The sequence below is a fragment of the Carlito syrichta genome, unplaced genomic scaffold, assembly GCF_000164805.1.
Source record: "Carlito syrichta isolate Samal-C Ts95f unplaced genomic scaffold, Tarsius_syrichta-2.0.1 Scaffold315077, whole genome shotgun sequence".
Taxonomy (NCBI): Eukaryota; Metazoa; Chordata; class Mammalia; order Primates; family Tarsiidae; genus Carlito; species Carlito syrichta.
The window spans coordinates 716,697-729,354 of record NW_007259173.1 but is presented as its reverse complement, the minus strand read 5'-3'; the positions used below and the strand labels follow the sequence as shown (position 1 = coordinate 729,354).

The 12,658-nt window shown below is 37.5% G+C and overlaps 1 protein-coding gene across 2 annotated transcripts in view; it reads right to left on the bottom strand.

Annotated features, from left to right (window-relative positions):
* PPME1 (protein phosphatase methylesterase 1) overlaps nucleotides 1–12,658 on the bottom strand; it is a 65,071-nt gene that overhangs the window by 23,261 nt on the left and 29,152 nt on the right. For both annotated transcript variants that reach the window (XM_021706038.1, XM_008072277.1), the window contains exons 4-7: nucleotides 11,652–11,709; nucleotides 11,120–11,171; nucleotides 4,889–5,043; nucleotides 3,928–4,018 (exon numbers count right to left, since the gene is read on the bottom strand). In XM_021706038.1, coding sequence (XP_021561713.1) covers nucleotides 3,928–4,018; nucleotides 4,889–5,043; nucleotides 11,120–11,171; nucleotides 11,652–11,709 — 356 coding nt within the window. The remainder of the gene's footprint in view (nucleotides 1–3,927; nucleotides 4,019–4,888; nucleotides 5,044–11,119; nucleotides 11,172–11,651; nucleotides 11,710–12,658) is intronic.

Below are 12,658 nucleotides of genomic sequence, written 5' to 3'. Positions count from 1 at the left end.
AATGGCCAGAAGTCATAAACATATCTAGCAGACTACAAAATTACTAAATACCTAATAGTATTCTTTCTGATTCTCAGGCTCAGAAAAATCAGTGACTCTCATGGAACTCAGAACATCTTCACATTTAACATACAGAATTCTTATTCTATTGTGCATCTGGCAAAAAAAAATAAGATTCAGCTGGGTGTTGTGGCTCCCACCTGTAATCCCAGCACTTTGGGAGGCCGAGGCAGGAGGATCACTCGAGCCCAGGAGTTTGAGACCTGGGCAACATAGTGAGACCTCCTCTCTACAAAAAATAAATTAGCCAGGTGTGATGGCACGCACCTGTGGTCCCAGCTACTCGGAAGGCTAAGATGAGCCCAGGAGGTTGAGGCTGTGGTAACCTATGAGCCATGACTGTGCTACTGCATTCTAGCCTGGACAACAGTGAGACTTTGACTCAAAAAAAAAAAAAGAAAGAGAGAAAAAAAAAAAAGAAACAAGACTCTCCTTTAAGGGAAGGCCTACCAGGCTGTATTGGTACCCTTCTACACCCCCTATACTTCTTTCTTTGTGTTGTTTCTCTATTTACTTGTTTGTATTTCCAGTGTTTTACAATAGGAAATAAGCCTGATTCACCCCCAGCTCTTACTGACGTATCTTAGGCACTAGGGGAAAAAAAATGCCTACCGAATAAATTTTAAAATACCAGAAAAAGAATGGGCTTTAGACAACTCAACCAACTCTAGAATAATTTTCTCATTGGTTGTTACTATGGAAGCAGGGAGGGCACCTGAAGTACAAGCCAAGCTAGCAGCAGCTGCATTTTCAATGTTGTGGCTGCCTAACACATTTGCGACCAGTAAATTTTTCGCTTTCCTAATACTGAGAGCAGGTGAAAATAAAAAAAACCTGAAGCTGGTTGTCACAAACTTCTCTCACTAAGCACTGAAATGGTCTTTTTTAAATTGTCACCTTTTTCACAATATAGTTGAAAGTTGCAGACATATCCAGTATTTGCCTCAGACAACCACTCTGACTAGCATTCTGTACTTTGCATTTTTATTCGGATTAAAAACATGAAAAGACAGTCTTCCACGATGAGGTGTTATGAATTCTTTCTATTTCATGTCATGATTTTTGAAAAGAAAGGCATCACAATTGATGGACGTGTTGACCAAAAATCATGTATTGTGTTTTCTTCACTTGTTTCATCAAAATATTTAATGCTAGAAATTTTTTCATCTCGGACACCATAGTATTGCTCCACTTTTTAAATTTCTTTGGACATTTATAACTGTGGTACATCTGATCATAATACCTGTTTAGTTTCAGTTACAATCATTTCTACAAAATCATTCCAACAAATGGTCCCACAACTTTTCACTTATACTTTGAGGATCATTTGGAAATACTTTGACATCTGGATTACCAATAAACACTACTAAGTTTCTTTTTGGAACATATTTTGTCCAGTCAATATCTGATTAATTCTCACCAGTACTAGATTCACTGTTATAGATTATCTGCGTTATATTTCTTCATTTACGTTGCATCATTATTTCACTATCTGTCTCACGGTCACAAGTTCACTGGATTCACCTTCGACCTCAGAAACCTCATCAGCATGTATTTCCTCATTTTCCATAATTATGGTAAATTATTTTTAACGTTGATGTATGAAAGCCCTGAAATACCAAAAATATAAGTATACAACACTAATTGCAACAAAATAATGAACAACTTGCAATTTTTACCAACTATGCAAATCAGTAACACTGCACAGCTGATATCAGATAATTATCTCAATTAACTTTCTCTCTCCTTGCCTGATAACCCTAACCCAGTCTCACATACATATGACAATGTTGTAGCACTCAGAAACAGAATTTGCAAAGATGTATTCACATCAGCAGCAACCAGGAAGAGAATTTGGAATGGCATGAATTCATGTCAGCAGCAAACAGAAATAGAATTTTGAATGATGTAAATTCACATCAGTAGTCATGAATGAGCTAAGATTGAGAAATCTTTTCTGCTCCTGTGAGAACAGGAATCCTGTGTCATGGTAGTGAACAAGGGGTGATAGAAGCAACCTCACAAAACACAAATATCATTCTGGCAAGCTACATTCCAGCATGAAACCCTTTGTCCTAGGAAAACTCCCTAGGATGTGTTCATCAGATCCTAAACTTTCACTTGATATTTCTGATTCAGTTAACAGACATGTTCTGCCTGCTAAGACAGCCAGCAGTATGCTATCTGCTACATGAAGAAATAGAGAATAGCTTCTGCCCTTATGATGCAGAAAGGACATTAAGACAGACAATGAAAATTAACAATATGAGCATATCCTCAAGGGAGGATTGGAAGACTTAAAGGGTAAACAGTGCAATATAATATAGACTTAAAGGTCTGTGGCAATTTTGCTGAGAGTCATCTGGGTGGCTTGGAGGAGTTGGAAAAAGTATCCTGAAGAAGGGACTGAAGATGGAGTTAGAAGAATAGGTAGAAAGATAGGATGGTTATTTATCCAAAGACTGACCTTGCGGGGGATGACAGTGTTTTACTCATCTCTGAGTTTTTACCCTTTAGCACTAAGTGTTTAATAAATACTTAATCAAATGATTGATTAACAAATAAACTCATACCTTTACTTAAATGGAAGCCATAGCCAATTCTGTCAGTGATTTTATTTGCTTGTTTCTGTTTAAGAGACAGGGTCTTGCTCTGTCACCGAGGCTGGAGTGCAATGGTGGGAACATGGCTCACTGCAGCCTCCAACTCCTGGGCTCAAGGAAGCACCATCACACCTGGCTATTTTTTTTTTTTTAATTTTAAGAGATGGGGTCTAACTATGTTACCCAAGCTGGTCTCAAACTCCAGGCCTCAAAGGATCCTCCTGTCTCAGCTTCCTAAAATGATTATAGGCATGAGTCACTACACCCAGTTTGTCAGTGGTTTTTATAAAAGTGATTTACCCATAGAACTTTCATTTACCTAAATAAAATGCAAATAAATTTGGAGGAATGGAACCTATACCCATCTTCTGTTTCTCCATCATTTTATCTGGAGCACAGAAAGTGAATCTAGAACCACAGTGCATCAGAGAGGTACAAGAGGCTTTAGAGACCACCTAATCCAAGCTCTCATCTTAGAAGCAGAAATAGCTAGACAACAGATGATCCATAATTACTAAGATTTCAGGAGGTACTATAGTATATACAATATAGAAATAATGGGCTTCACAGACCTTTCTTTCTTTCTTTTTTTTTTTGAGTTGGAATCTCACTCTGTCACCCAGACTGGAGTGCAGTGGCATGCTTCCGGCCACCGCTGCCTCAACCTGCTGGGCTCCGGCAATTCTTCTGCCTCAGCCTTCCAAGTAGCTGGAACTACAGGCATGTGCTATCATGCCCGGCTAATTTTTTGATTTTATTGTAGAGATGAGGTCTCACTAAGTTGCCCAGGTGAGTCTCGAACCCGCGGGCTCAGGCAATTCACTCACCTCAGTCTCCCAAAGCGCTGGGATTACAGGCTGAGTCACCGAGCCCAGCTTACGGACCTTTCTTAATACTATAAGAAAGCTATTGGCAGTAGTGGGAAACTGTCAGGGGAGGGGAGGTGGGATTGACAGTTGAAGGAAACTGCTAGGGGAAGGAGGGGCATACCTCATCAACAAGGGTACCTGCATAATCAATGTTTGTATACTTAACCATGAATTGTACCCCATACCTTTATAATAAAAAAAAAAAAGAATGGGCTTTAGACAACTGGGCCAAATCTAAAATATTAAAAATATTGAAAAAAGGTCTGCTCTTTACATTAATGTTTCCTCACATGCTATTATTCAGCTTAGAAACTAAACTTCTGTTCCTTTGAACTTGGTGCTTGAGCTGACAAAAAAGGAAAGCTACAATCAAACATTAGAAATAAATGGGTTACCTCCATTCAATAGCATTCTCCAGAGACTTGAAGGTTTTAGGACGACCACGTAAGAAGTTCTGCATGCTATTAAGTGCATCCATGGCTGTACCTAGATATTAAGCAAACATTTTAATCACAGGATTTAACTAATTCTGAGCATTTACACTTACTGAGTCAACTATACATCTGCCCACAATGACAGCATAATTTAGTGATACTTGGGGAGAAATAAAGATGCAGTTTAAGAAAATTCAGAACACTAATGTGATAGCCAGCATAAGGATGTCCTATTTAATAATTTTTGCCTCCTGGTATTCACCCTCTTGTGTCATGTCCTCACATTGAAAGGGCTGACTTGAATAAGCAGCAGTGTGACTTCTGAGGCTGGGTCATAAAAGACATGGTAGGTTCTTATTTATTCATTTATTCATTTATTTTTAAGTCAGGGTCTTACTCTGCTGCCAAGGCTAGACTGCAGTGGCATGATCACAGCTTACCACAGCCTTGACCTCCTGGGCTCAAGTGCCTTAGTCTCCTGAGTAGATAGGACTACAGGCATGTACCACTGTGCCCCATTAATTTTTCTTTTTGAGTTTTTTTGGCGATGAGATCTTGCTATGCTGTCAGGCTAGTCTTGAACTCCTGGCCTTAAGCAATCATCCCATCTCGACCTCCCAAAGTGCCGGGATTATAGGCGTGAGCCACCGTGCCCAGGCTGGTAGTTTCTTTTAAAATGATTAAATAAAGTTATGTGAAATACATATGATTGAAATATGCAGCTATAAAAATATGTTAGTGAAGAGTTTCTGATAACATGGATAAATGATTATATAGTGTAAATTTTAAAAAGATACAAAGACAGAGGGATATACTTCAAGATAAGTGAAATCAACAATAAATTAAAACAAGGTAATAAATCTACCATGGATGTCTTTTACAAGTCAGTGATTCTGATTTGGTCAGTGCTAAGAAAACTTACCTTCTACAACATCAATCATGCACAGACCCAAGAGGCTTGGCACCAGGTTGGATGATGCTGTGTGAACTGCGATAGCACCCCCCATGCTGTGTCCAATCAGCATAATTGGAGGAGGGAGATCCCCATACATGGCTTCAACCACATTGCCAACATCTCTACAAAGAAAAGAAGAAAAAAAAAAGTTAAGAATGTCTTCTGACAACAAATTTTTAAAAATTTTCCTTTCCCAGTTCCTTCCTTTGGTCTGTAACTAATAGTCTTGGGGACTATAAAAGTTTACAAGGTCATCTTATAAAATTACCTATACCATCCTCCTAACATGCCCCAGTATCTATACAAGTATGCACACATCTAGTTCTTCTGATAAATGGCAGGTTAAGGACAAAGAACCCACATTTTCTAATTTTCCTTTATATCACACTTTCATGATTCCACACATATAATACAATTACATAAACATATACCTTTATTTTGAACCTAAGCTTGAAACTCTGGAAGAATCATCTAACTACTCTGTGTCTCAAGTTTCCCATCTATAAAACAGGAAAACAAATGTATTAAACATTATAATGTAGTAAAATTTGGAGACACAAAATGACCAATTTATTTTTTACTATGTGATCTTGGACTAATTTCTCAGACACTGAGCTTCAATATTGATAAAATAAAGATAAGAATATCACTTACTGCTCTAAATTAAAGAGTAACTGAGAAGTGAATGACAAATAACTCTGAAAGAGTAAAGTGCTATATATATATAACTGAGTATTTACAATTTCTCATGTATAGTTGTTTAAAGGGTGAACATTAATGTTAAGTATAGTGAGAAATTAGAAAAGGATTCAGAGCTAATTTTTATTGGATTCTGTTCTAGTCTTTAAATTATAAGCAGATCTGTTTAACAAAGTCATTTTTTAAGCATGTAAGTATGTATTTATAGAGGTGGGATTTCACTATGTTACCCAAGCTGAACTCGAACCCCTGACCTCAAATAATCCTCCTGCCTTGGCCTCCCAAAGTGCTGTGATTACAGGTGTGAGCCACCATACCTAGCTACAAAGTCAAACTTTAAAGCTTCAAAAATAAGAACCAAAGAGTGAACTCTGGTTTTTATTTGCATGGAGGCCTTCCTGGCATAGCAACAGATGGGATAAAAACAGTAAGATGGATGTCTAGAGACTCACTGACTCTACTGCCTTCTTTTGGGAGTGCCTGAGTCAACTTCAAAAGCAGTTTTGCCTTGATGAGTGTCACTACATATCTCAAACACACAGTGTTAACCAAACATAGCAAGTGTCAATGCAGGGACACAGACATTCAAAAATGATCTCTACAATATTCATATGCCAAAGGCAAGTGGTATAATTAATTCTGCAGAAATTAATTTTTTAAATTTTATACGACAGTGACAGGTATAAATAGGGTAGCCACAGCATCTGTAGACAATCTGGATGGGAGATAAGGAGGCCACCAAATTTTATAAGTGAAAACAAATAATAGGTTAATATTCTTTTGAAGTTAAATTTAAGTCTAGGAAAGTAAAGCAGTTCAGGCAGTCATCTAAAGCAAAAACATAGTTAAGGTGAAAAGTCCAAGCTTCTCTGACACCAGTGCAGCTTCCATACTAACAAAAAATTCTCGCTAGAAGACAAAATGAAAGGAAGAGAAAAAAGAGAACTAATATCTATTCAGTACTATAATAATATTTATTACGTTCTAAGAACTTTCCTATAATATCATCTTACATAATCCTTCAATAGCCTTGTCTGGGAAGCATCTGTCATACGATTTTACAGATGATGAAACTAAGGGTACCTTTACCAACCACAAGAATTGGCCAAGTCAATTAATCGCATTGGGTCTATAAAAATATTACTGCATCTCTACCAAAGTAAAAAGAGCCGACTGGGCACAGTAGCTCACACCTATAATCCCAACACTTTGGGAGGCTGAGGTGAGAGGACTGCCTGAGCCCAAGGGTTCAAGACCAGCCTGGACAACTTGGCGAGAACTCATCTCTACAATAAATCAAGAAAAATTAGCCGGGTGTGATGGCGCATGCCTGTAGCTCCAGCTACTTGGAAGGCTGAGGCGGAAGGATTTCCTGAGCCCAGCAGTTCAAGGTTGCAGTGGCTGTGAGCATGCCATTGCCCTCCAGCCTGAGCGACAGAGTGAGATTCCAATTAAAAAATAAAAATAAAAATAAAAAGAGCTGCAGTTTCCTGCTACTTTAAATACTGAAGCATATTTAAAGCCGTTTCCCCTTGGCGTAGGGCACTGTGGATTCAGGGTAATTCCATGATGCCTTTGCTCAAAGACTACTGGAAAACATCAGGAACAAAGATTAGATAATACCTGATCTTCAGAGTAAGTAACAAGAGGAAAACTACATATAGTTTCTGAAAAATAAAAACAGACAGTATTCCAAAGTTAATTCTATATATCAAAATGGCAGTTCAGAAAAAAATTGTAGGCTCAATTAATCTAAAACTACACTGAATGTGAATTTGGGGGCAATGTTTTTAAAAAGAAAAGACTAAAGTTTAGAACATTTGTGTTAAACATCAACATGTAATTTCCAGTGTAATTAATGAAACAATTCCAAGAAACTTTTGGTTGGTAATAGATATAATGAGTAAAATAAGAGGATCCTTTAGAAGAGTACCACAGTCTAGGTGCCCTTAAAATACACAGTAATTGAATTGAAGGGGTTCTATGCTATCTGCTTCATGCACAAAGGCTGACAGAGTCTGAAACACACCAACTTAATATCATATTTAAGCTTAGGAAAGGTGTATTTACCCAGGGTAAAAGATGATTATGATTGATCACTTGATCATCTACCACCAAGATAAATTTATTATTAAAGTCAGGCAAACTATTCAGTCACCAATTACCTTACTTGAGACAAGTCCAGAAAATCCAGAGAAATAAAATAAAGATAAAGTAGTGGGGCCAGGCACAATGGCCCACGTCTGTAATCCCAGCACTTTGGGAGACTGAGGCAGGTGGATTGTTTGAGCCTAGCAGTTCAAGACCAGCCTGGGCAACATAGAAAGACCCCATTTCTACAAACAAATTTAAAAATAGCTGGGTATGCCGGCACATGCCTATAGTCTTAGCTGCTCAGGAGGCTGATGTGGAAGGATCTCCTGATCCCAAGAGGCAGAGGCCACAGTGAGCCTTGATCTTGCCACTGCACTCCAGCCTGAGCGACAGAGTAAGACTCTGGCTCTAAAAAACAATGAGAGGTAGCAGGGCTTACCTACAAATCTAGTCTATAACTGGATATATCATAATTTTGATAAATGCTTTCTAAGGGGATTTACTAGGTTCATATTCTAAGAACCAGTGTAGTGTACCACAGGAATTGGAATGTCAAAATGACCTGAGCTCAAATCTTGGCTCTTTCACATACTTTCTTATGTAGGTTCTACAGTTGATACAAGGTAAAAACTGTACCATCAGTATTATTTGAAAACTCTCATTAACTGCCCATTAAATATACTCATTTTGAGATTTCTGTTTCACAGAGTGACTGAATTTAGAAATCACACAAATGTTTTATTGCTTGAATAATTTCAGCAAGATTCTAATTTGCTGGTCCTTCTGATTTTTGGTCATAATGTTCATCTACCACGGATGATTTTTATCATTAAAAAAATTTTTTTGTGCCAGTTATCAACTTATTGTTCCAATTTATCCTTTACTGTCTGCTCTAGAAAAACAGATCTGAGGTTTTAAATATTTTTCTTTGCCAGCAGGCGTGTTAAGCTACATTAACAAAGAATGCTAGAGAGAGACACAGCTTTCCCAGTGCCCAACTCCTGCAGCTCGGTTGGCTTCTCCAGCATTCCACATGTCCCCCACCCAATGTTTTTGTAGCAGAGTGCCTCTGGGGAGATACTTCCCCATGAATAGCTTTCCCTGAAACCCAGAGGGCAGATTTCTAGCAGGTTCTAATCTTCAGTAAGCCATGGTCATGCCAGCTCCAACAAGGTCTAGATATCAACCCTGGGTGTGCTATCTCAGCCCACGGGGGTTGTGACTGTTATTTACATCTGCTAGTCTTATATCATTTAGAATTTTCTTTACTTCTTACAAGCCAATACCTCATTCCTCCAAACCAATGTTACAGTGAATAATTATTTATATTAAATTTTCCCTATTCAAAGTACTGTGGTTTCTCTCTGATTAGACCTAGACTGAAACGTTATTACTAGCAGTTTCCTTAATGTCCTCAGTTAATTCTTCAGTTCCTCCTAGAGTGTCAACCAAGCCATCATCCATTTGTCTGGCTACCTGGACCTTAAAAATCTTAAAAAAACCTTAAAAATCATCCACTAATCTTTTTACAGGAATCACTAACATGCTTAACTATTTTAGGATATATTCCTTTACTATTACAAAGGCAGCAGGAATAATTGTGGGAAACAGATTACTGCCTCTCTTTTCATAGGTTTTCAGGCATATGTTCATTGGGTAGAATAGCATTCATACTATATACATTGTTATTGCTCTCTCACTCACCTCTCTCTCTCTTTCTCTAAGCACTATAGTTGAATGATCACAAATTCAGTCTATTGACTGTATATCCTCATAAAGTTATTCAACCTATATAAGTCAGTTTCCTCATCAGTAAAAAGGGTATAATATCTATATTACAGAGTTAATGTGGATTAATTTCAATAAATAATTAAACAAATTATGGTTAATTATTGATTCTTAATAAATGCTTAGTTTACATTTTAATAAAGCCTGTCAGATAAAAAGTTCACAGGTAATATCTACTGTAATAAAATTATTGCCATATGAGTTTGGGCTCTAAAGGAAAAATAGTTTGCTCTTGGATTAAAGCTGCTAAAGTAAGAGGAGATAAGATATTTTTGGCCAAAGTTGACCATATACTTGAGAGCATATATTAAAGCAGAGTAATTAGAATAATTCTGCGTACACCATAGGTTAGAGTTCCCAAACACCAGTCATAGAACTGGCTGCAACAGATTCCTTTAGAGAGCTTTAGCAAAATACAAATGCCCAGATCCCACTGCAAGAAATACTAATTTAGTAGGTTTAGAGTAGGGACAAATTATGTTTTTGTTTTTGGGGTATTTTTTTAGTTGGAATCTCACTTTGTCACCCAGGCTAGAGTTCAGTAGCACACTCCCGGTCACCGTAGCCTCGACCTGCTGGGCTCAGGAGATCCTTCTGCCTCAGCCTTCCAAGTAGCCGGAACTACAGGCACGCGCTATCACGCCCGGCTAATTTTGATTTATTGGATTTATTGTAGAGATAAGGTCTCACCAAGTTGCCCAAGTACCTTTATGGGTCTCGAACCCGTAGGCTCAGGCAATCCACTCGCCTCAGCCTCCCAAAGTGCGGGGATTACAGGTTAAGCCACTGAACCTGGCCTGTATTTTTAATAACTTCTTAAGTAGTACTGAAGAGTGAGCAGGTTTGAGAGCCACTAGTATATACTATATTCATTTTTTTACTTTAGGCCAGAGTATAGGGCATAATTAGTTATTCTTTAATAATCTCTTCTCATCTTCCTATGACACTGGACAAAGAATGTAGGCAGGATACCTTAAGAGCATACTCCCAAGGCCTCTTGCAGATAATTACTTTGGATCTAAGATAGATATATAGATTCTATTCAACTCCATCAACAGAAGTAAACTTTCCAAAAGTCTACACAAACTAAACTGCCTTGAAGAATTTTCAAGACCATCACACTGGATGTATCAAGAAAGATGGAGGTTTCTTTCAAGATTAAATAGTAAGGAAAAGTAGAGGAAAGAAAATAGAAGTAAATTCTTTTTTTTTTTTGAGTTGGAATCTCACTCTGTCGCCCAGACTGGAGTGCAGTAGCCGCTCCCGGCCACCGCAGCCTCGACCTGCTGGGCTCTGGCGATCCTTCCGCCTCAGCCTTCTGAGTAGCCGGAATTATAGGTGTGCGCTACCACGCCCAGCTGATTTTTTTTTATTTATTGTAGAGATGAGGTCTCGCTGCCCAGGTGGGTCTTGAACCCGTGGGTTCAGGTAATTCACTCACCTCAGCCTCCCAAAAGGCGCGGGATTACAGGCTGAGCCACCGAGCCCAGCTAGAAGTAAATTCTTGTCTGTGTTAATTATCATCCGACAATCTCGTCAGGAGAGTGATAAAGTTAAAATACTATTTATAATAGTGATAGGAGCCAGGCAATGTTAAAGCAATACTTGGTTACGTACTTTGCCATTGTTTCTGCAGACAGGTCTTCAGAATTCCTGACTTTTGTTTCACCTAAAAAAAAAAAAATGTTGAAAATAAATTTCCCAAGGATAGAAATTATAAAAGCAAGAGTATTCTCTTTTTAAAATCTCACCTTTGGACAATGAAATAGGGACTTTATAATTTTATATGACAGGTTTAGCAAGGATTTCCCATATTACAGACACATTGTTATAGTTAGTCGAGGGAGGATGGTTACAGTAGCCTACTAAAGATTTATGCACATTTCTTATATATTACTGGCACATTAATTTAGTTAAGGGACATTTTCTTAGCTTATAAATATATAAAAATGTATAATGTATATAAAAACAATATATATATACACAAACACATTTATAAAGAATAGAAGCTAGGACTTCCCCCAAAATGCCCAAATGGAATAGACCAGGTTATTTTATGGCCATAATGAAATTTGTAATAGTTAAGACTACTCAGAGAGGTTTGGTGACAATGTCACTGAGTTAATGGCTAATTAAGAACTTTACTCACCATGACTTCGCAGATCTAAAGCCACAATCCTACACTGAACTCTACTAATAATTGCTGCCTAGGAGGAAAAGGAAAAGCAGTAAGATACATTTGGGATACTATATTTTGACAAATTACCAATGGTAACTTTGTTAAATGAATTACCATCAGAATTCAAAGAATCCCTCCCAAAATTAAAAAAAAGACTTTCCACTTCTAAACAGAATGAAAGCATGATGCTTCTTTGCTTTTCTGGCCCATATTCTGGGGTTTTGTCAACTTCAAAATATAGCTGTATCTACCTAAATCCCTCTTTCAACCTTAACTCTAACTCTTAATTCTTTCCTTCCTGAAATACAGAGTGAGTACCTTTAGGCAGTGGCCCTCTGAGTTCTACTATTATCTATGGTTTTCATCCATATTTCTTGGATATCTTTTCCTTACTCTGAAGACACAATCCCTTAGGGTAAGGAATGTGAGTCAGTTTATATCTTGGCTCAGGACAGCACACAAACATGACGTTTAAATTATGTAATAATCTTGAAAGTAGTACAAGTCATGAAATCTACCAAAGACTCACTTAAGAAAGACACTGAAGTACTGCAAGCTTGTGCCACAGTTAAATAAAAATGTATTGGAAAAGAAATCATAATATCATTGGGGAGGTACAATTTTACAGAGGTTTAAAGAAACCAGAAATAACAGGATCTTCTTCCTCAACTGAACTAGATTATTTGACAATAATATATCACAATTAGTGTTAGTAAATGTCACCAAAATTTTTTGGCTTTTAAGAATAAAATTATCTAACTCTTAGATTTTATGGATGAGGAAATTTGAGGCCAAGAGGAAGACAATTATTTGTCCAGGGTCATATAGTAAGTTAGCAGTAAAAACAGAACTAGAACCAAAGTAAGTTACCAATATAACAGTCAAAATACATCACAAAACAAGTCAAATTCTTAAATCACATTTGAAAAAAATCACCTGGAAAATCAAATCTTTTTCTACTTTTATTGCTCTAAGTA